The 25,062-nt window shown below is 43.5% G+C and overlaps 1 protein-coding gene across 1 annotated transcript in view; it reads right to left on the bottom strand.

The window, feature by feature from the left end:
* The window catches only part of LOC139375187 (reticulon-1-A-like), a 52,595-nt gene extending 27,718 nt beyond the window's left edge, over positions 1-24,877 (bottom strand). Inside the window, exon 1 of the mRNA XM_071116749.1 lies at positions 24,401-24,877. Coding sequence (XP_070972850.1) covers positions 24,401-24,623 — 223 coding nt within the window. The 5' untranslated portion in view covers positions 24,624-24,877. The remainder of the gene's footprint in view (positions 1-24,400) is intronic.
* Positions 24,878-25,062: the final 185 nt, after the last annotated feature.

Raw genomic sequence — 25,062 nt, 5'->3', positions numbered from 1 at the left:
TTGATATTTATATAAAATTAAAGGCAAACCTGAACAACAATCAAGTTGATTTTAAATCCAAGAGGGTCTTGTAGTCTTGGTTTGTTTTCCTAATGCCTTGCAGATGAATACAAAACTGTCAGTACTCCTCTAGCTTTCGAGAGCCCCACTCTCTCAACCTCTCCACTCCCTCAACCTCTCCACTCCCTCAACCTCTCCACTCCCTCAACCTCTCCACTCCCTCAACCTCTACACTCCCTAAAACTCTACACTCCCTAAAACTCTACACTCCCTAAAACTCTACACTCCCTAAACCTCTACACTCCCTAAACCTCTACACTCCCTAAACCTCTACACTCCCACCTCATGCAGCCTTCTGGCCCTGAGGGGGACATAGGAGATGCCGTGCTGTATCAGCAGAGCTCTGGAGCACGAAGGCCTTTAATAAACCTTCACTACTTCCATCTAGCCTCTTCCGATGAGAAGAGAGACAGCCTATAGGGAGGTCAGAGACCTGGCACTGTGTTACCAGGACAACAACATCTCCGTCAACGTCAGCAAGACAAAGGAGCTGATCGTGGACTACAGGAAGCTGAGGGCCGAGCACACCGACATCGATGGGGTGGAGCGGGTTGAGAGAATCAAGTTTCTCTGTGTCCACATCACTAAGAAATTAACATGGTCCACACACACACCATCACAGTCGTGAAGAAGGCACGATAACAATTATTCTCCCTCGGGAGACTGAAAAGATTCAGCATGGGCCCTTAGATCCTCAAAAAGTTCTACAACTGCACCACTGGCTGCATCACCGCTTGGTATCAGACCGCTTGGCATCAGACCGCAAGGTGCTACAGAGGGTAGTGCGTACAGTACATCACTGGGGCCAAGCTCCCTGCCATCCAGGACCTCTATACCTGGCGGTGTCAGGGGAAGGCCCTAAAGATTGTCAGAGACTCCAGCCACCCAACTCATGGACTGTTCTCTCTGCTACCGCACAGCAAGCACTACTGATGAACCAAGTTGGGAATCAACAGGGCCCTGAACAGCTTCAACCCCCAAGCCATAAGACTGCAAAATAGTTCATAAAATAGCTGCCTGGACTATCTGCATTAGGGCAGTCCCAGACAAAAAAATAATAATAATCTTGGTTGACCAAAAGTCGTCTGTTCTTTCGACCAACTGATTGCTAGAAAATGTTAAACGTGTATTCTTCCATATACAGACATGGTTTTTATTTCTTATTTAACACATACTTTTATATAAAGCAATGACATAACAATAATACATTAGCAAACATAAGCTCTTTAATCCAACCCCTCAGCCACTCTCAGCCCATCACAACTATCAGCAGCATTCCACCCTGCATTCCACTGCTGGCTTGCTTCTGAAGCTAAGCAGGGTTGGTCCTGGTCAGTTCCTGGATGGGAGACCAGATGCTGCTGGAAGTGGTGTTGGAGGGCCAGTAGGAGGCACTCTTTCCTCTGGTCTAAAAAAATATCCCAATACCCCAGGGCAGCAATTGGGGACACTGCCCTGTGTAGGGTGCTTTCTATCGGATGGGACGTTAAATGGGTGTCCTGACTCTCTGAGGTCATTAGAGATCCCATGGCACTTATTGTAGGGGTGTTAACCCTGGTGTCCTGGCTAAATTCCCAATCTGGCCCTCAAACCATCACGGTCACCTAATAATCCCCAGTTTTCAATTGGCTCATTCATCCTGTAACTATTCCCCAGGTTGTTGCTGCAAATGAGAATGTGTTCTCAGTCAACTTACCTGGTAAAATAATGGATAAAATCACCATATACCACCCTTGTTTGGTTTCCATGTGCCATATATTTTAATTGCGCTGTGATGTTTTACATAAATGTTGAACCTTTCTCATCGTATACTATCCACAGATTGTGAGCTAAAGTTGAATGATGGTATTATTTATTGACTGACTATGGTTTTCCAAATCGCCCAACACTGCTATTTGTTTATTTAACTTTAAGTGAATGTTGTGATTTTTATACATTCCTGAACCTGTGACCAGAAACAAGCTACCAGAATAAGGGACCTAGTGATTCTGTCTCTTCGCTGCTGAGATTGTCAAAATTGGCGTATTCCCCATATATATAGCATTTTGTTGGTGGCAAGAATTTTATATAATAAATTAAATTGAATTGAAAAACTCGAAGCGCTAAATCAAGTGTTGTTTTTTGTTCCAGTTCATAAACCGTGCCATGCCATATGTTTTAATAAAATCAACTATATCCATTGAGCTTGTCTGATGCTTTAAGCTTACGGTTTGATGCATGAAGATGGGCCAGAGATCTAGATAACCAGAAGGAGAAAAATAAATGTAACCTGACCCAACTATTCTCCTCACGCTCCTGCTGGCTTTTGCAGATTCTGCCGTCACTCTCCTGAAGTTGCCAGTAATAACTACACGAGGAGCCAGCAACCTTTCTCATGTGGAATGCCAAATGATCTTACCTTTTCTATCGATCTGCGTGCCTGTTATGGTTTTCATATGCACATTTTTGTGAAACAGTTTCATTTAATTTACAATAACGTCTTCATATTTCAAAATCATTGTCATGTGGTTAATCAACATTCTATCCAAATCTAAATGAAAAATGACACAAACCTAAAAAAGTACCTTCTATTGCCAACTATGTAAAAATAGCCTACATAAAGCCAACAAATGAAAACATTGCAGCCTGCAGGTAGAAAATATCCAGATAACAATAAATATCCTATAAAAATCACATTGGCCACACATGGCCTGTCTGCAACTAACTTGAAATATCCCCCCCCCCTTCGGGTTCTTCATTGCTGCGACTTGCTTGCTTGCTCGTCGAGATTTCTGCTCTTCACTCCGTTGTCAGTTTATCCTACATTTCACTGATCTTAGTGGCAAAAAGCATTTTTGTCTGCAGTTTTCGGTTTGGCTATTTGTTTCAAGTGTATGTGGCGGTTCTAGCTTGTATGGCGACCCCCCCCCCCCCCCCTTCAGCGCCCGCCCCCGCGTGCGCCCCGTGTCGCCCCCGGCAAGATGCAGCCCTGGGCGGCTGCCCATGTTTCCCGTACCTAAATCCGCTACTGATTTGTATTAGTCTATAAATAAATCTCTTTTTTTTCTTATTCGACTAGTATTTTGTAAAGTGTAAGGATAATAATTCAGCCATAGTTGTTCTGAAATGTTTATTGCTTGCCAACATTTTACTCCCTCCTCTATGTTTAATATAATAATAATATAATAATATGATATAACACACATACATTAATTTCGGTTGCCTATCCTGACATTCATTTTGATCTATAGAAAGTATTTGACTCTGATGTATGCCACATAAAGAATTTGACTATAGCCACACAATTAAGGAAATTAGAAGGGGAGAGAATTCTGGCAGGGGGGGAGATTTTCGGCACAACACCGGAACCTATTTCAGTCCAAGTCAAGCACTGACAAGAAGCCTTTATGACATTTCACTGGATCAGAGCATGACATTTTTCCCTTTCACGCTGAGTGGTTATCGAAAGGAAGAGAGCTGGAAAAGATTTTTCAAATACATTGAGAAACTATTGTAATTCTCAATGGATGTAAAAACAGACTTCCGTTTGCTTGCTGTTTGAGGTGAAGAAAACATCACTTTGACAAGCTCCACAGGTTGTTTGTTAAGCCAATCAGAAATACTATCAGATCCCAAAATGGGCACATTTATATGCCTACATTTGCTCGCAGGCCAGGTAGCCTATAGTCCTACTTCTATGTGTGCACGTCCTTACTCAACATTGACAGGAGCACTCCAAACAAAAAACAATGACTAAATTGACAGAACTCATAAATGGAATTAAAGAAACCAAAACATGTGTCTCACAAGTGTAGCATAGGTTGTGCACTCCGCAAACAATGTGTCCATTCAGACAAGGATAACAGGAAGACTGGAATAATAATATTGAATGCATTAAAATAAATAACCATAACCAAAGTAACAAACATTGTAGATTAGAAATTATAGGAATTAACGTTAAATATACTACTGGTGATATATGTAATGGGGAATTGATATACACTAACAATCAAATGCAAACAATTCACACAATGAAGTTATGAAACAATGAATATGCACTGATTGTCGGGAAAGAGCGAGAAAGAAGTGCATTGTGCATCTGGGTGCATGGTCAATCCGATGTCTGCATTGGCCATGCAGCATTTATGGTGATATGGCCTCAGCAGAAGTCAGGGCATTCATACTTCTTGCGCTTTATGGAGCAGTGCAGCACTGTTGTCAAGGAAGTGAGTTTGTGTTTATACAGGATGTACCACCCCACCTACTGTCAACTAATCATGTCAATTCGGAGCTAAACATAGCCTTCCGCATTGTTACAAAATTTGGGAGACGCCTGGCGATGCGGTACAGAGATATTTGTTACAGCTCGACTAAAACAGTCTTGGTCGACCAACAGCCTAACAACTGACTAATTGGGGTCAGCCCTAAACTCTTTTAACTCATCACATACACTGCTGCTACTGTTGATTATCTATCCTGTTGCCTAGTCACTTTATCCCTACCTATATGTACATAATGCATCTACCTCCATTACCTCGTACCTCTGCACATCGACTCAGTACTGGTACCCTGTGTACAGTGGCTAGAAAAAGTATTAAAACCCTTTGGAATTACCTGGATTTCTGCATAAATTGGTCATCAAATTTGATCTGATCTTCATCTAAGTCACAACAATAGACAAACTTAAAATAATAACACACAAATTATTGTATTTTTCTTGTCTATATTGAATAGATAATATAAACATTCACAGTGTCGGTTGGAAAACGTATGCGAACCCCTAGGCTAATGACTTCTCCAAAAGCTAATTGGAGTCAGGAGTCAGCTAACCTGTAGTCCAATCAGTGAGATGAGATTGGAGATGTTGGTTAGAGCTGCCTTGCCCTATAAAAAACACTCACAAAATTTGAGTTTTCTATTCACAAGAAGAATTGCCGATGTGAACCATGCCTCGAACAAAAGAGATCTCAGAAGACATAAGATTAAGAATGTGTTGACTTGCATAACGCTGGTAAGGGTTACAAAAGTATCTCTGAAAGCCTTGATGTTCATCAGTCCACAGTAAGACAAATTGTCTATAAATGGAGACAGTACAGCACTGTTGCTACTCTCCCTAGGAGTGGCCGTCCTGCAAAGATGACTGCAAGAGCACAGCGCAGAATGCTCAATGAGGTTAAGAAGAATCCTAGAGTGTCAGCTAAAGAGACAGAAATCTCTGGAACATGCCAACATCTCTGTTGACTAGTCCACGATACGTAAAACAAGAATGGTGTTCATGGGAGGACACCACGGAAGAAGCTACTGCTGTCCAAAAAAAACATTGCTGCACGTCTGAAGTTTGCAACTTGATTCAGAAGCCCTGGTAAGCAAAGTGGACCTGGAGAGATGTGGCTAAATCAAGTGCGCCTACTAAACTCGCATAGAGCTGTTTTTATGAGTGAGTTCATTTTAAAGTTTTTATTCATCACTGTCAACACTGTTTTTATTAAACACTATTACAAAACATAAAATATGCTTCCCAGTATTTCCACTCGCACTGCAGCTGCAATGGGCTCCCGAGTGGTGCAGCGGTCTGCATTTCAGTGCTAGAGGCATCACTACAGACCCTGGTCCGATTCCAGGCTGTATCACAACTGGCCGTGATTGGGAGTCCCATGGGGGCGGCGCACAATTGGCCCAGCGTCGTCCGGGTTAGGGTTTGGCCGGGGTAGGCCGTCATTGTAAATAAGAATTTGTTCTTAACTGACTTGCCTAGTTAAATAACGGTAAAAACAACTGGGAACTTCCGACTTCAGTGCATTCAAGACAACTGAGAACTCTGGGGGAAAAAACGAGATCCGACTGGGGAAAATAGTTTTGAACGGTCATCCAATTCGGAATTTCAAGAGCTCCGACTTCCCGACGTCATGATTTGACCTAGCTATCCCAGTTGTCTTGAAAGCACCATAACCATCAGATGCAGGTACCATCAGTCCAGTAAAATTTTAAAAAGCTAATTATTTACATTTGTTCTACACCAATTGATTTATTTTGTTATCGTAACTCGAGTTTTTAAATATAATATGGTCTGAGAATAACAATATTGGCAGGCCAGGCATATAGCCAATATGCTATGATAATCTATTAGGCCTATGGCCCAAACCTCATTCCTACAGAATCGTTTTAACTAGGTTAATGTAAAAAGCAAAAAAAAAAAAGGTTTAAAAAAGAATTATGAGCGGTAGATCTCGGCTTGCTTTTTGACTGCGAAAGTGATCTTGACTCAGATAAGGTTGGTGACCACTGATCTTGAGGAGTAGTCCTTAGATGGGCACAAGTTAAGTTAATTTATAGCTCAGGTTGGTAGAGCCAAGGTAGTGGATTCGATTCCCGGGACTATCCATATGTAAAATTTATGCACGCATGACCGTAAGTTGCTTTGGATAAAAGCATCTGCTAAATGGCATATATTATTACATTATATCAGAATGAGGTTCTTATTCTCAAAGACCCCCTTTACCCCACTTGGCCATCTCATTACTGAAATGGCTAAAGAGCTCAAATTGGGGAAAAGTCTGATTTAATTTTATAACAGTTGTATATTTTCATTTTTAAATATTTTTATTTTCAGTGTTATGTTTTTACTCAGGCTTTTTCATTAGGGGAGCATGCATAAAATGTTACAAATATTGATTTGATTATTACTTTTTTGGACTTCAAAAACAATAATGATGTCAAATGCATATCTGATAGAAAAAAAAAAGAATAATTATGAAATAGATAAGTACAGATCCTAATATGAGCAATTCAAGAAGAAACTGTGTGAAAAATGACTCGTGAGATTATTTTTTACAGTTTTGTGAGAATGATTTGCCTACACTGTAGTGTATATAGTGTTAATCTATGTTCCACATGTGTGATGTCTCCTTTCAAGAGTCCTCTCCCATTTCTGCTGCATGCTACAGCAAATCAGCCAAACAGAGTGTGAGAGGGGCCTTACAAGAACATATAGGCTACTGTGTTGTTACCTCTTCAAATTGAAACTTAAGAGAAGGGGGTAGGCTTTAGGCAGCAAACTGGGGGTGACAATGAGAAGGGGGAAGAAAGAAAACAAAAAGGTGTTGAATTGAGGGAAGTAAGCAAGCGGCTATCGCGAACACATAAATATAAGTGGCTCAAAAATGACAACGGGTATATGAATACAGAAGGAGGTCGATAGGTAGGTAGGCAGCTGAGAGGTCAGAGGATACAGTTGCTCATGAGCTATTGTTATCCACCATCATCTTAAACTCCCATGATGGCTGGACATTGTTATTGTCAACTGGGATGAGAAAATGCTATAAAAACAGTCAGCCTACACACAAGCAGTCTTATTGCATTGAAGTTGTGAAGTCAGTGGAAGCTTTGGTTGCCACCTGTCATTTATCGATCCCAGCAAAGTCTTTGCCTGAGTGGAATGGTGAGGATAGATTATCTGAAGATCCAGACTGAGTGTCTACAAGCTGTCAGCTTTGGAGCCCAGCTGTCAATGAACTGTCTCTGTTGTCTTACTTCACTTCCATTGTTAGCTTTAGCCAAGACACACACACGCACTCAAGGACACACAGGAGCACACACACAAAGGACACGTAGGATAGAATGCCTTTCTTTTGTCTACAGTATTTGGACCAAATGCTGAGGACAGTGGCAACTGACTGCCAACAGCCCTCTGCATCAAACTACCAAGAGATGTGGACAGAGTTGAGTCTTTAGAGAAGCCTACCTAGCACTATTTAGCAATTCAGCAAGTAAAATTCTAGCCTATCTGTCTATTTATGAAGCCATTCAAACAGACTGACAGGTGGAAGGTTGGAGAAGCATTAGGCTAGATTCAAAGATGGTGCAGAGTTGTCTGTCGGGGGATTGAAAAAGATTTGGAGAATAATCTATTTAGGCCCACAGTTCACGACAGCTGACATACTGTGTTGTCCCCTGGGGTGGAGCTTTCCTGACCCTGTCCTTCATTGCTTTATCTGTGTCCTTCCCACAGCATTAGCTAATTGGCTCTGGAAGTTGAAGAAGACGAATGAGATTTGAAGGCAGGCTGGGAAGAAACAAGACAAGCAGAGGGGCCCAAGTAATTCTGTGAGGCAGCACAGACAGAGACACTAGCAGCACAGTCTCCATTTTCATCATCCTTCCTCCCAGCAACAGCCCAGGACTGCTGGGGCAGCAGAGCAGAGATCTCCCAGGTTGATGAACATGTACTGGAACTGTAGACCTAAGTAAGGCAGTGGCAGTCATTAAATTTTGTCCTGCAAAAGACCGCCGGTCTGTATGTTATCTGGCAATGCTTCATGGCAGAGGCTGTAGGCTTGTTTGTTGAGCTGACAAGATCTGCTTATCGTCCAACGGCATTATTTTATATTATATGATTTTATAGTAAGAAGAATATAATTTAACTTAGCTGAATAAAATATAAAGGATATCTTTCCCATTCCGGAGCGAGTGTGCATATGAAGTGGCTATGTTGAGCATAAAAGTGATCATTTGAAACAAGTTTTATATGCTAGATTTAGAGTAATTTGGCAATGTTAGTTGTGAATGATACAGCCCTTAGAATGTCTTAGAAATCCAAACATATACGGGCTGCATGACACGAGTATAGGCCATTGATGATTTGAGAAAGTATCAAAAAAGATTGCGCTCTGTGCCTTGCCTCAGGCTGCACAGCTGTTCTCTCATCAAGTAATCATATTTTCACCCATCAGACAATTCTCAATTTATTATTGTCATTACTAATATTTAACATTTGTTTCGATTTAGAATGGCACATTATCAAATGGGCAGGAACTGATGACAGAGAGGCCACTTCGGTTGTATATCGGAACATGCTCGTAACATGAGCAGCTGAGAAATAAATATAACACTTATTTCACTACACCCATTAAAACCTCTTGGCGCACCGATCCCTTTAGCGGGATCATTTTCGTCAACATCAGCTGAATTGCAGAGCGCCAAATTCAAATTAAATTACTAAAAATATTTAATTTTCATGAAATCACAAGTGCAATATACCAAAACACAGCTTAGCTTGCGTGTCAGATTTCAAAAAACCTTTATAGTGAAAGCAAACCAAGCGTTTATGTGAGCACAGCTCTCTCAGCAGACAAAACATTACAAACAGCTAGCAGCAAAGTAGATTGGTCATGAAAGTCAGAAAAGCAATCAAATTAATTGCTTACCTTCGATGATCTTCGGATGTTTGCACTCACGAGACTCCCAGTTCCACAATAAATGTTAGTTTTGTTCGATAAAGATTATTTTTATATCCAAAAACCTCCATTTGGTTAGCGCGTTTTGTTGAATAATATACAGGCTCGTGCAGGTCACGACGGGCAGACGAAAATTCCAAATAGTATCCGGGGGGGTGCTTGGGGTCATAGGCCTATGCATAAACTCTAATATTGGTGTGGTTAGAGTGACAATAGAGCCCTGAGTACCAAGCCATTAGGACCATGGTTTTAGTAAATTGGGTACTACCGAAACATGTCCAGAGAGCATAGCCGGAGGTCATCACGTGGTCACATGGAATTTTACTGAGGTCATGACTCATGACTGACGGTAATATGGTCACCTTATGACCTCCTCTCTCCTAGTTATGGAAAGGTCCCAGACAGTAGACACCCTCTCTCATGCTTTATGCTGAGATGCAGAAGAAGCACAAGTAACCCATTAGTCACTGTGTCAAAATTAGGCTAGTGTGTAAAGATTGTTGTGCTTGATATGTCTGGATGGGAGATGTATAGAAGGAATGTACTAGTAGCCTAATATTTTATCTTCAGAGAGTAAAATGTGTATTTCACAGACAAATCAGGAGCATTACATAGGAAGGTGGGAACACTACAGAAGCTCTACAACAGGGACTATTGATGTGAAATATGCATACCGTGAAACAGTCCTATTGCCTTAAATCCATTGGCTCTCGGAATATCAAACACTGACTTCAAAACATAAAATATTCACAAAAATAGAGACGAAATGCCCAAATTCCCTAACTTTCGGCATGGGGAACCCATTAGATGCACCATCTGCTGTGAATATAATGAACAAGTGAAGCGATGTCCTCATGTGCATTTCACAGCGTGGTCAGATCTGGTCAGAACTCTGGATGTCCTGCTCATCATTAACACATTGTTTTGACATCTTTCTAAGACATCGTTGTGTGCAACATCTTTATGTGCGGAGGATGGGGATGATTGGGCATCACTTAGCCTTAGAAAGAACAGGCATGGTGTATGGCTAAAGATTTTTCTCCACTTGTCCTTCTGCTGTAATTGAATATGTGCAGCTGAGACCAGCACTATATATGGCCTGAATGGGAGAGGACTAATGTAGCCTTGCTCTGAGGTTCTGTGAGTTACAGGAAATGATGTTGTCCAATAAGTATGCAGTTTAATTTCCTGGAGCATGATATCCACAGGCGAGAGTGAGATTGTGTGAGTACATTGTTGCATGGAGAGGGTCAGGCCCAAGGTCCTAGACAGGACAGAACCGGCTAGGGCTTTTCTGCTCCAAAAACTATCCTAGATCTGGCTGGTCAGTGTCTGGTTAGTTGAAAGCAGTCTAGCTCTGTAAAGATCCACATTGTGCCCACCAAGACCACAAGTGTCACAACAGATTACTTCTATACTGTATACAGGGCCCAGCAAACATGGCTAAAAGGCAGTTATGTTTGCCTTTTGATGATTTTCTGAAATGGCTGCTGTGTGTTTGCATGTGTCCGTGTGTGTGTGTGTGTGTGTTTGGGAACAGGTCAATCCTCGGTCTCGAGCTGTGAAGCCACAGTCAGTAAACTATGAACACACACCTTTTATCTTGCCGTAAGGGAAAATCATCTGGCAGGCTGTCTGAACTGTAGCCATGTTTAGAAGACAACTTCAGTTTCTGAACAACAAAAACACCACAATGTTTTTGTAAAGACTGATATTCAATACCACACTTACTAACAGACTGCATTAAAATCAGATTACAGGCTTAAAATAGCCTAGATGCCTCTGTTAATGTAGCAAAAAACATTCATCTTAAAAGACTGACAGGGCTGAAAGAGCTAAAGAAAAGGCCTGGGTTAAGAAGAGAGCAAGCTAGTCATGGATTTTAAACACCATCTTATGAATATTTCAGAGGGACGGTGAATGAAAGAGCAGGACTCCAGTTCCCTCCTCTACAAGCGGATGGTGAGCTCTGTTTTTCCAGGATTAAAAATAGCAGTATGAGCTGAGCTCTGCTGAAGAGGGTGACGGATTTAGAGATGAAGCGTGAATGATGCTCCCACAAAAACACTGCTTTGAGGTTCTACAGCACTCTGCTTAATCAGTGCTAGCAAACCTTACTAAATTCATTGGCTTACATGTGAGATTCCATGGCTACAAATAGCCTGAACTTTAAATAAACTCACAACTAAGTTTATGTTTAGGGACTAGGCTAGAGGTCGACCGATTATGATTTTTCAACGCCGATACCGATACCGATTAAATCGGCCATTTTTTAAAATTTATTTGTAATAATGACAATTACAACAATACTGAATGAACACTTACTTTAACTTAATATAATACAACAATAAAATCGATTTAGCCTCAAATAAATAATGAAACATGTTCAATTTGGTTTAAATAATGCAAAAACAAAGTGTTGGAGAAGAAAGTAAAAGTGCAATATTTGCCATGTAAGAAAGCTAACGTTTAAGTTCCTTGCTCAGAACATGAGAACATATGAAAGCTGGTGCTTCCTTTTAACATGAGTCTTCAATATTCCCAGGTAAGAAGTTTTAGGTTGTAGTTATTATAGAAATTATAGGGCTATTTCTCTCTATACCATTTGTATTTCATTAACCTATGACAATTGGATGTTCTTATAGGCACTTTAGTATTGCCAGTGTAACAGTATAGCATCCATCCCTCTCCTCGCTCCTCCCTGGGCTCGAACCAGGAACACAACGACAACAGCCACCCTCGAAGCAGCGTTACCCATGCAGAGCAAGGGAAACAATCACTCCAAGGCTCAGAGCGAGCGAGTGACGTTTGAAACGCTATTAGCGCGTGCTAACTAGCCAGCCATTTCACTTCGGTTACACCAGCCTCATCTCGGGAGTTGGCTTGAAGTCATAAACAGCGCAATGTTTGACGCACAACGAAGAGCTGCTGGCAAAATGCACGAAAGTGCTTTTTGAATGAATGTTTATGCGCCTGCTTCTGCCTACCACCGCTCAATCAGATACTTAGATACTTGTATGCTCAGTCAGATTATATGCAACGCATGACACGCTAGATAATATCTAGGAATATCATCAACCATGTGTAGTTAACTAGTGATTATGATTGATTGATAGTTTTTTATAACATAAATTTAATGCTAGCTAGCAACTTACTCTGGCTTACTGCATTCGAGTAACAGGCAGTCTCCTTGTGGAGTGCACACAGCTGACAAGGTGAAAATCCCACCGTTCCTAGGCCGTCATTGTAAATAAGAAGGTGTTCTTAACTGACTTGCCTAGTTAAATAAAGATTAAATAAAAGGTGTAAAAAATAAATTAAAAAAATAGGCAAAATCGGTGTCCAAAAATATAGATTTCCAATTGTTATGAAAACTTGAAAATCGGCCCTAATTAAATCGGCCATTCCGATTAATCGGTCGACCTCTAGACTAGGCCTGTTATGCAAATGTTAGATTGATCCACAACCCAGATGAGAAAGAGGAAATCTCTTTTCTCATAGAAATCAGCTCTGGCAATCTATCATGCCCAGTATCACTCCGACCTTGCGGGGGTCCAGAAAAACTGCGTTACACCAGTGACCTAGATGGGAAACTATTAAGAAAGGTAGCAGACTGTATTGCCACCCCTATTTGCTATGTCTTTAATCAAAGTCTAAAGGAATGGGTGTCGATAGGCACGGAAGGAAGCTAGGAAGCTAAAGTAATTCCTCTGCATAAAAAGAGCCAGCAAAGTGTGCTTGACTATAACAGCTGCCCAATCAGTTTGCTCCCGCTTAGTAAAATGACGGAGAAAATTGTGGTTGAACAAATACAATATTATTTTTCGAAGGACAAGTTCACAACTGACGTTCAGCATGCGTATAGGGAAGGGCACTCAACTTGTACTGCACTGACTCAGATGACTGATGATTGACTAAAATAAATGGATAATAAGATGATAGTTGAAGCTGTATTGTTAGATTTCAGTGCAGCCTTTGATGTTATTGATCATAATTTGTAATTGAAAAAACTCACTTGCTATGGCTTTACACCATCTAACATAACATGGTTGGAGAGTTAATTATCCAATAGAATTTAAAGTATTCTTCAATGGAAGATTCTCTAACAGATATGTATAGTGCGGTATCCCTCTGGGCAGTTGCCTAGGGCAGTTACTCTTCTCTATTTTTACAAATTATTTGCCACTTGTCTTTCAATAAGCTAAAATGACTATGCACACTCTACACATCAGCACCTAAAGCCAGTGAGCTCACTGAGACTCTTAGCCAGGAGTTACAGTCAAAACAAATGTTTTTGGTCACATACACGCGATTAGCAGATGTTATTGCGTGTGTAGCGAAATTCCTGTGCTTCTAGCTACAACAGTGCAGTAATATCTAACAAATTACAGAACATATACCCAATACACACAAATCTAAGTATGAATAAATTAAGACTATATACTTATGGACGAGCAATGTCAGACCGGAATGGACTACGGTATAGAATATAGTATATACATATGAGACGAGTAATGCAAGATATGTAAACATTATTAAGTGAATGAGATACCGTAGAATAGTATAGAAAACAGTATATACATACATACAGTGGGGCAAACAAGTATTTAGTCAGCCACCAATTGTGCAAGTTCTCCCACTTAAAAAGATGAGAGGCCTGTAATTTTCATCATAGGTACACTTCAACTATAACAGACAAAATGAGAAAAAAATCCAGAAAATCACATTGTAGGATTTTTAATACATTTATTTCCAAATTATGGTGGAAAATAAGTATTTGGTCAATAACAAAAGTTTATCTCAATACTTTGTTATATACGCTTTGTTGGCAATGACAGAGGTCAAACGTTTTCTGTAAGTCTTCAAAAGGTTTTCACACATATTTTGGCCCATTCCTTCATGCAGATCTCCTCTAGAGCAGTGATGTTTTGGGGCTGTTGCTGGGCAACACGGACTTTCAACTCCCTCCAAAGATTTGCTATGGGGTTGAGATCTGGAGACTGGCTAGGCCACTCCAGGACCTTGAAATGCTTCTTACGAAGCCACTCCTTCGTTGCCTGGGGCGGTGTGTTTGGGATCATTGTCATGCTGAAAGGCCCAGCCACGTTTCATCTTCAATGCCCTTGCTGATGGAAGGAGGTTTTCACTCAAAATCTCACGATACATGGACCCATTCATTCTTTCCTTTACACGGATCAGTCATCCTGGTCCCTTTGCAGAAAAACAGCCCCAACGCATGATGTTTCCACCCCCATGCTTCACAGTAGGTATGGTGTTCTTTGGATGCAACTCAGCATTCGTTGTCCTCCAAACACGACGAGTTGAGTTTTTTCCAAAAAGTTATATTTTGGTTTCATCTGACCATATGACATTCTCCCAATCTTCTTCTGGATCATCCAAATGCTCTCTAGCAAACTTCAGACGGGCCTGGACATGTATTGGCTTAAGCAGGGGGACACGTCTGGCACTGCAGGATTTGAGTCCCTGACGGCGCAGTGTGTTACTGATGGTAGGCTTTGTTACTTTGGTCCCAGCTTTCTGCAGATCATTCACTAGGTCCCCCCGTGTGGTTCTGGGATCATTTTGACCCCACCGGGTGAAATCTTGCGTGGAGCCCCAGATCGAGGGAGATTATCAGTGGTCTTGTATGTCTTCCATTTCCTAATAATTGCTCCCACAGTTGATTTCTTCAAACCAAGCTGCTTACCTATTGCAGATTCAGTCTTCCCAGCCTGGTGCAGGTCTACAATTTTGTTTCTGGTGTCCTTTGACAGCTCTTTGGTCTTGGCCATAGTGGAGTTTGGAGTGTGACTGTTTGAGGTTGTGGACAGGTGTCTTTTATACTGATAACAAGTTCAAACAGGTGCCATTAATACAGGTAACGAGTGGAGGACAGAGGAGCCTCTTAAAGAAGAAGTTACAGGTCTGTGAAAGCCAGAAATCTTGCTTGTTTGTAGGTGACCAAATACTTATTTTCCACCATAATGTGCAAATAAATTCATTAAAAATCCTACAATGTGATTTTCAGGATTTTCTTTTCTCATTTTGTCTGTCATAGTTGAAGTGTACCTATGATGAAAATTACAGGCCTCTCTCATATTTTTAAGTGGGAGAACTTGCACAATTGGTGGCTGACTAAATACTTTTTTTGCCCCACTGTATGAGATCAGTAATGACAGATATGTAAACATTAAGTGATAATTAACAAACTGGTCTTAATTACATCTAAAACCAAAAGCATTGTATTTGGTACAAAGCATTATCTTAGACCTAAACATCAACTGGAGTTGTGCATAAAGTGTGTGAACATTGAACAAGTTGAAGAAGCTGGACCCTTTGGAGTAACATTGGATGGTCAGTTATCATAGTCAAGTTGTTGTGAAGGTGGGGAGAGGTACACTACAGTTGAAGTCGCTAGTTTAAATACACTTAGGTTGGAGTCATTAAAACTCGTTTTTCAAACACACCTCAAATTTCTTGTTAACAAAAAATTGTTTTGGCAAAACATTTAGGACATCTACTTTGTGCATGGTAAGTCATTTTTCCAACAATAGTTTATAGACAGATTATTTCACTTATAATTCACTGCATCACAATTCCAGTGGGTCAGAAGTTTCCATACACTAAGAAAATTATGTCATGGCTGTCACGTTCTGACCTCTATTTCCTTTGTTTTGCATTTATTTAGTATGGTCAGGGCGTGAGTTGGGTGGGCAGTCTATGTTTGTTTTTCTATGTTTTGGGGCAGTTCTATGTTTTCGGCCTAGTATGGTTCTAAATCAGAGGCAGGTGTCATTAGTTGTCTCTGATTGAGAATCATACTTAGGTAGCCTGGGTTTCACTGTTTGTTTGTGGGTGATTGTTCCTGTCTTTGTGTAGTGTTCACCAGATAGGCTGTATTAGGTTTCACGTTCCGTTTGTTGTTTTCGTATTCATTTAGTTATTTCATGTATCGTCATTTATTTCATTAAAGAACATGAGTAACCACCACGCTGCATTTCGGTCCTCTCCTTCAACAAACGAAGAACGCCGTTACAGAATCACCCACCACACTCGGACCGAGCAGCGTGTTAACAGGCAGCAGCGAAAGGAGGACGTTATGGACAGCAATGGCATGGAGTATACTACTTGGGAGGAGATCGACAGGTGGGCGGCCGACCCAGGGAGAGTGCCGGAGCCCGCCTGGGATTCGATGGAGCAGTGCGCGGAAGGTTATCAGAGAATGGAGTTGGCGAAGCAGGCACGGCGGCGCGGAAGGAAGCCCGAGAGGCAGCCCCAAAAATTTCTTGGGGGGGGGCTAACAGGGAGTATGGCTACGCCAGGTAGGAGACCTGGGCAGACTCCCTGTGCTTACCGGGGGGCTAGAGAGACCGGACAGGCACCGTGTTATGCAGTGGTGCGCACGGTGTCTCCAGTGCGGGTGCATAGCCCGGTGCGGTATATTCCAGCTCCGCGTGTCGGCCGGGCTAGATTGAGCGTCGAGCCTGATGCCATGAAGCCGGCTCTACGCAGCTGGTCCCCAGTGCGTCTCCTTGGGCCGGCTTACATGGCACCAGCCTTGCGCTCGGTGTCTCCGGTTCGCCTGCATAGCCCAGTGCGGGCTATTCCACCACGCCGCACTGGCAGGGCGACCGTGAGCATTCAACCAGGTAAGGTTGGGCAGGCTCGGTGCTCAAGAGCTCCAGTGCGCCTGCACGGTCCGGTCTTTCCAGTACCACCTCCACACCCCAGCCCTCCGGTAGCAGCTCCCCGCACAAGGCTTCCTGTGCGTGTCCTCGGCCCAGTACCACCAGTGCCAGCACCACGCATCAGGCCTACAGTGCGCCTCGCCTGTCCAGCACTGCCGGAGCCTCCCGCCTGTCCGGCGCCTCTGCCGGAGCCTCCCGCCTGTCCGGAGCCTCCCGCCTGTCCGGCGCCTCTGCCGGAGCCTCCCGCCTCTCCGGCGCTACCAGAGCCTTCCTCCTCTCCAGCGCTGCTGGAGTCTCCCGCCTGTTCGGCGCTAGGAGAGCTACTCAGCCCAGCGTTGCCGGAGCTTCCCGTCTGCCCAGCGCCATCTGAGCTTCCCGTCTGCCCAGCGCCAGCGCCGCCCGTCTGCCCAACGCCGCCAGCGCCGCCCGTCTGCCCAGCGCCGCCAGTGCCGCCCGTCTGCCCAGCGCCGCCAGTGCCGCCCGTCTGCCCAACGCCGCCAGCGCCGCCCGTCTGCCCAGCGCCGCCAGTGCCGCCCGTCTGCCCAGCGCCGCCAGTGCCGCCCGTCTGCCCGGCGCCGCCAGTGCCGCCCGTCTGCCCGGCGCCGCCAGTGCCGCCCGTCTGCCCGGCGCCGCCAGTGCCGCCCGTCTGCCAGGGGCCGCCAGTGCCGCCCGTCAGCCAGGGGCCGCCAGTGCCGCCCGTCAGCCAGGGGCCGCCAGTCAGCCAGGGGCCGCCAGTGCCGCCAGTCAACCAGGGGCCGCCAGTGCCGCCCGTCAGCCAGGGGCCGCCAGTGCCGCCAGTCAGCCAGGGGCCGCCAGTGCCGCCAGTCAACCAGGGGCCGCCAGTGCCGCCAGTCAGCCAGGGGCCGCCAGTCAGCCAGGGGCCGCCAGTGCCGCCAGTCAGCCAGGGGCCGCTAGAGCCCCTCCGCCCGGAGCAGCTGCCCCTCTGTCCCGAGCAGCTGCCCCTCTGTCCCGAGCTGCTGCCGCCCCTCTGTCCCGAGCTGCTGCCGCCCCTCTGTCCCGAGCTGCTGCCGCCCCTCTGTCCCGAGCAGCTGCCGCCCCTCTGTCCCGAGCAGCTGCTTCACCTCTGTCCCGAGCTGCCCCTCTGTCCCAAGCAGCCCCTCTGTCCAGTGGGGTCATTGAGAGGGGTGGGCATGGTGAGTAAGCCACGGAGGCGGACAATAAGGCGGACTAAGACAATGGCGAAGTGGGGTCCGCGTCCCGCGCCAGAGCCGCCACCGCGGACAGACGCCCACCCAGACCCTCCCCTATAGGTCAAGGTTTTGCGGCCGGAGTCCGCACCTTTGGGGGGGGGTACTGTCACGTTCTGACCTCTATTTCCTTTGTTTTGCATTTATTTAGTATGGTCAGGGCGTGAGTTGGGTGGGCAGTCTATGTTTGTTTTTCTATGTTTTGGGGCAGTTCTATGTTTTCGGCCTAGTATGGTTCTCAATCAGAGGCAGGTGTCATTAGTTGTCTCTGATTGAGAATCATACTTAGGTAGCCTGGGTTTCACTGTTTGTTTGTGGGTGATTGTTCCTGTCTTTGTGTAGTGTTCACCAGATAGGCTGTATTAGGTTTCACGTTCCGTTTGTTGTTTTCGTATTCATTTAGTTATTTCATGTATCGTCATTTATTTCATTAAAGAACATGAGTAACCACCACGCTGCATTTCGGTCCTCTCCTTCAACAAACGAAGAACGCCGTTACAATGGCTTTAGAAGCTTCTGTTAGGCTAATTGACATCATTTGATTTAATTGGAGTTGTACCTGTGGATGTATTTCATAGCCTACCTTCAAACTCAGTGCCTTTTTGCTTGACATCATGGGAAATCTAAAGAAATCAGCCAAGACCTCAGAAGAAATTGTAGACCTCCACAAGTCTGGTTCATCTTCAGGAGAAATGTACAAACGCCTGAAGGTACCACGTTCATCTGTTCAAACAATAGTATGCAAGTACAAACACCATGGGACCACGCAGCCGTCATACGTACTCTGGTGCGAAAAGTGCAAATCAATCCCAGAACAACAGCAAAGGATCTTGTGAAGATGCTGGAGGAAACGGTTACAAAAGTATTTATATCCACAGTAAAACGAGTCCTATATCGACATAACCTGAAAGGCCGCTCAGCAAGGAAGAAGCCACTGCTCCAAAACCGCCATTAAAAAAGCCAGACAGTTTGCAACTGCATATGGGGATAAAGATCGTACTTTTTGGAGAAATGTCCTCTGGTCTGATGAAACAAAAATAGAACTGTTTGGCCATAATGACCATCATTATGTTTGGAGGAAAAAGGGGGAGGCTTGCACGCCGAAGAGCACCATCCCAACTGTGAAGCACAGGGTGGCATCATCATGTTGTGGGGGTGCTTTGCTGCAGGAGGGTCTGGTGCACAAAATAGATGGTGTCATGAGGGAAGAAAATTATGGGGATATATTGAAGCAACATCTCAAGACATCAGTCAGGAAGTTAAAGCTTGGTCGCAAATGGGTCTTCCAAATGGACAATGACCCCAAGCATACTTCCAAAGTCGTGGCAAAATGGCTTAAGGACAACAAAGTCAAGGTATTGGAGTGGCCATCACAAAGCCCTGAACTCAAACCTATAGAACATTTGTGGGCAGAACTGAAAAAGCGTGTGCAAGCAAGGAGGCCTACAAACCTGACTCAGTTACACCAGCTCTGTCAGGAGGAATGGGCCAAAATTCACCCAACTTATTGTGGGAAGCTTGTGGAAGGCTACCCAAAACGTTTGACCCAAGTTAAACTATTTAAAGGTAATGCTACCATATACTAATTGAGTGAATGTATACTTCTGACCCACAGGGAATGTAATGAAATAAATAAAAGCTGAAATAAATCATTCTCTCTTTCTTAAAATAAAGTGGTGATAACTGACCTAAGACAGGGAATTTTTACTAGGATTAAATGTCAGGAATTGTGAAACTGAATTTAAATGTATTTGGCTAAGGTGTATGTAAACTTCCGACTTCAACTGTATATACACAAAAGTATGTGAACACCCCTTCAAATTAGTGGAATCGGCTATTTCAGTCACACCCGTTGCTGACAGGTGTATAAAACTGAGCATGCAATCTCCATAGACAAACACTGGTAGGAGAATGACCTTACTGAAGATCTCAGCGACTTTCAACGTGGCACAGTCACAGCCACCTTTCCAACAAGTCATTTAGTCAAATTTCTGCACTGTTGAGCTGCCCCGGTCAATTGTATGTGCTGTTTGCATTTGTATTAATAGTGGATCCCCATTAGCTGCTGCCAAGGCAGGACCTGTATTGTAAATCAAATTTTACTGCTTGCATCAGTTACTTGATGTGGAATAGAGTTCCATGTAGTCATGTACATGTAGTCATGGCTCTATGTTGTACTGTGCGCCTTCCATAATCTGTTCTGGACTTGTGAAGAGACCTCTTGTGGCATGTCTTGTGGGGTATGCATGGGGTTCAAACAGACAGCTCGGTGCATTCAACATGTCAATACCTCTCATATACAAGTAGTGATGAAGTCAATCGCTCCTCCACTTTGAGCCAAGAGAGATTGACATGCATATTATTAATGTTAGCGCTCTGTGTACATCTAAGGGCCAGCCGTGCTGCCCTGTTCTGAGCCAATTGCAAAAATGTTTTCTCCCCAATTTCGTGGTATCCAGTTGTTAGTAGCACAGGAGTCGCTAGTGCGCGATGAAACAAGGATATCCCTACCGGCCAAACCCTCCCTAACCCAGACGACGCTAGGCCAATTGTGCGTCGCCCCATGGACCTCCTGGTCACGGCCGGCTGCGACAGAGCCTGGGCTCGAACCCAGAGTCTCAGAGGCCCTTAGGACCTTCCTTTTTGATAGTGCTGTTAAGAAGGTAGAGCAGCGCTTTATTATGGACAGACTTCTTCCCATCTTAGCTACTGTTGTATCAATATGTTTTGAACATGACAGTTAACAATCCAGGGTTTCTCCAAGCAGTTTAGTCACCTCCACTTGCTGAATTCCCACATTATTTATTACAAGATTTAGTTGAGGTTTAGGATTTAGTGAATGATTTGTCCCAAATACAATGCTTTTAGTTTTAGAAATATTTAGGACTAACTTGTTCCTTGCTGAAACTAACTGCAACTCTTTGTTGAGTATTGCAGTCATTTCAGTCGCTGTAGTAGCTGACGTGTATAGTGTTGCGTCATCCGTATACATAGATACACTGGCTTTACTCATAGACAGCTTCCCTGGGGAATTCCTGATTCTACCTGGATTATGTTGGAGAGGCTTCCATTAAAGAAAACCCTCTGTGTTCTGTTAGACAGGTAACTTTTTATCTACAATATAGCAGGGGGTGTAAAGCCATTACACATACGTTTTCCCAGCATCAGACTGTGATCAATAATGTCAAAAGCTGCACTGAAGTCTAACAAAACAGCCCCCACAATCTTTTTATCATCAATTTCGCTCAGCCAATCAGTCTGTATAAGTGCTGTGCTTGTCCTTCCTATAAGCAAGCTGAAAGTCTGTTCACTGTAAAATATCATTGTATCTGGTCAAACACACATTTTTTCCCAAAAGTTTACTAAATGTTGTGAAAGGATCCAAGAACCCAAATGATTAGGGTGGCTCCCATCCTCCTTAGAAAAGGTGTTTGTTATTGTGAAGTGGAAACGTCTAGGAGCAACAACAGTCTAAGGCACTGCATCTCAGTGCTAGAGGTGTCACTACAGTCCCTGGTTCGATTCCAGGCCGTATCACAACCGGCCATGATTGAGAGTCCCATAGGGCGGTGCACATTTGGCCCAGCGTCGCCCGAGTTAGGGTTTGGCCAGGGTAGGCCGTCATTGTAAATAAGAATTTGTTCTTAACGGACTTGCCTAGTTAAATAAATAAATAAAAACAACCACTCAGCCGTGAAGTGGTAGGCCACACAAGCTCACAGAACGGGACCGCCAAGTGCTGAAGCACGTAGCGTGAAAAAAATAATCTGTCCTCAGTTGCAACACTGACTACTGAGTTCCGCTGGAAGCAACGTCAGAACAAGAAATGTTCGTCGGGAGCTTCATAAAATGGGTTTCTATGGCCAAGCAGCCGCACACAAGCCTAACATCGCCATGTGCAATGCCAAGCATTGGCTGGAGTGGTGTAAAGCTCGCAGCCATTGGACTGGAGCAGTGGAAATGCGTTCTCTGGAGTGATGAATCACGCTTCATCATCTGACAGACGAATCTGGGTTTGGCGGATGCCAGGAGAACGCTACCTGCCCCAATGTATAGTGCCAACTGTAAAGTTTGGCAGAGGACTAATGGTCTAGGGCTGTTTTTCATGGTTCAGGCCCCTTAGTTCCAGTGAAGGAAAATCTTAACGCTACAGCATGCAATGACATTCTAGATGATTCTGTGCTTCCAACTTTGTGGCAACAGTTTGGGGAAGGCCCTTTCCTGTTTCAGCATGACAATGCCCCTGTGCACAAAGCGATGTCCAAAAAGAAATGGTTTGTCGAGATTGGTGTGGAAGAACTTGACTAGCCTGCACAGAGCCCTGACCTCAACCCCATCAAACACCTTTGGTATGAATTGGAATGCCGACATCAGTGTCCATCCTCACTAATGCTCTTGTAGCTGAATGGAAGCGAGTCCCAGCAGCATTGTTCCAACATCTAGTGGAAAGCCTTCCCAGAAGAGTGGAGGCTGTTATAGCAGCAAAGGGGGGACCAACTCCATATTAATGCCCATGATTCTGGAATGAGATGTTCGATGAGCAGGTGTCCACATACACTACATGACCAAAAGTATGTCTTATTTTTTAAATTTAACTAGGCAAGTCAGTTAAGAACAAATCCTTATTTACAATGACAGCCTATCTGGGCGAAACCCAGATGACGCTGGGCCAATTGTGCACCGCCCTATGGGACTCCCAATCACGGCCGGTTGTGATACAGTCTGGAGTCGAACCAGCGTGTCTGTGGTGACGCCTTAGACCACTGCACCACTCAGGAGCCCCAATGTTCTGTGTTTTTTACAGACAGATCAACTGTACTAGTTGTTCAGGCTCTGATCTTGTTGCATCTTGATTACTGTCCGGTAACATATTGAGGTGCATCAAAGAAAGACCTAGCAAAGTTGCAGCTGGCCCAAAACAAAGCAGCACGCCTTGCCCTTAACTGCACACATGGAACTAACAACATGCATGATAGTCTTTCATGGTTGAGAGTTGAGGAGAAATTGACTACTTCTCTTCTAGTCTTTTTAAGAAAATGTGTATGTTAAAAATGCCTAACCACTCGATAATCTATTGGCATAAACGTCAAACAGAAATGCATACATAACCCATCAGACACGCCACTATGGCTATCTTCACAGTACCCAAACCAAAACCAGATGTAATACGTTGCTCAGTTATGTATATAGTTATGTCATTGTGGAATGCTCTGTCACCAGAGGTTGCTCTGGCAAAAAGCAAGTTTAGCTTTAAAAAATAGATTAAAAAAAAATATTGTATCACAGCACCTCTCCTCTTTCTAAATATCATCTAATGTAACTGTACTGTATATAACAATATTCATATGAATAGAGTGTAAATTGAATCTTATGTTCTTGTCTACAACTGTTCTGTATTTGTAAAAAAAAAAAATGTGTGGACCCCAGGAAGAGTAGCTGCTGCAGGTGTAGTAGCTAATGGGGGATCCTAATAAACTAAACAAGCTTAGGCTGTGAGTGACACATTGTATCCCAGCCAGGCTGCCTTTGTAAACAAACAATTAGGGCTATTTTTGAAATTTAGGCCTATACCAGGACTTGTTTATCTTCAGGGGAGCTAACATTTTCAGTTAAGAATGTTATGGAGACACCAAAAAGGTATTACTGTTAGAATATTCAGAAACTTTCAGTTTAACATTTGTGATATAGCTATGCAACTATTTTTCCCAGTATGTTGTTCCAAGCTTTAAGAATGTAAAACTTAAAGGACTGTACCCTGCCAATGTGTGTAGCCTAATAAATAGGCCTATGTCTAGGCCATAGAGTGCCTGTTGTTTTCTTGGTCTGTTCTGTTTCTCTGAGAGACTCATTTCAATTTTATGTAGACCTAGATTTCATAGTCGAAAATAAACAGTTATGAATTTTATTTTACACAAATCTCTTCTATTTTGTACCCACTAATACGAAGTAGACTCCATTACCAGATTTGCACTTTCAAGCATATTTCCCACCCAAACCCATAATTCGATCTCCTAAACTTCGTGAGAAGGTACAGAACGCCTGGCACACTCTGCGATGACGAAGGTTCCATCTCAGACTGCCTCATACTACACCCCAAAAGGCTACCTGGGTGAGCATGTTCCGCTATGAGATGTGTAAACAGCCAAATGCAAATTACACACTACGTATATCTATATAAATGCAAGTATAGGCTATGAATTATAATATGAATGTTATTGATAAACCGTCTTACCTGTAGATGCAGTTTCCATAGCAACGGGAGGCCTTTTCCCATCGTCCTCAAATTTGTGGAATTTTTGATCCAGGTCGCTCGTCTCTTCTCTGCTTTTCGATTTTAAATCTTCACGTAGCTCATCAAACAGAGGTGGTGTACTTCCGAATATGCCATTTCTTTCACAATCGTCCCCAAACCATTTCCCTTCCGAACCTAGTTCGTCACCGGGCTTCGAAGACATGCTTTTAGGGAGAGGTTCAGGTTGCGCGAGAGATAACAGGCACTGAGGCACAAGCTTTAACGCGGGCTACACAATGGATATTGGGTTGATCTAAGCATTAAACAGTAAATTATGATTTGAAATCTGACTGGATTTACAAATGTATGCTTAAATTGATATTGTAAAATTCTAATGGCTGCGCGGTCCAGTCCGAGAGCACAAGTGAGTGAGGTTGGTTTGTTTTAGTTCAGCGCTTCCACGCTGACGTCATGTCTGTGTAGCTTATGGTTGGCACTTATTTGGGGCAGTCAGCGTGACTATTATTAAAGTGTGTGTATATACCATGGAAGTCAACACAGTATATTTACAAGAGTGCAGCATACATAAAATACACTTTAGACCTTGAAGCTTATTTAAGCATATTTATCAAGTTTGCTTAGAGACCTAAATTAACGCAAAT

Source organism: Oncorhynchus clarkii, chromosome 19 (genome assembly GCF_045791955.1).
Source record: "Oncorhynchus clarkii lewisi isolate Uvic-CL-2024 chromosome 19, UVic_Ocla_1.0, whole genome shotgun sequence".
In the NCBI taxonomy this organism is placed as follows: domain Eukaryota; kingdom Metazoa; phylum Chordata; class Actinopteri; order Salmoniformes; family Salmonidae; genus Oncorhynchus; species Oncorhynchus clarkii.
The sequence above is the reverse complement of the archived record's forward strand: the minus strand, read 5'-3'. Positions and strand labels throughout refer to the sequence as shown.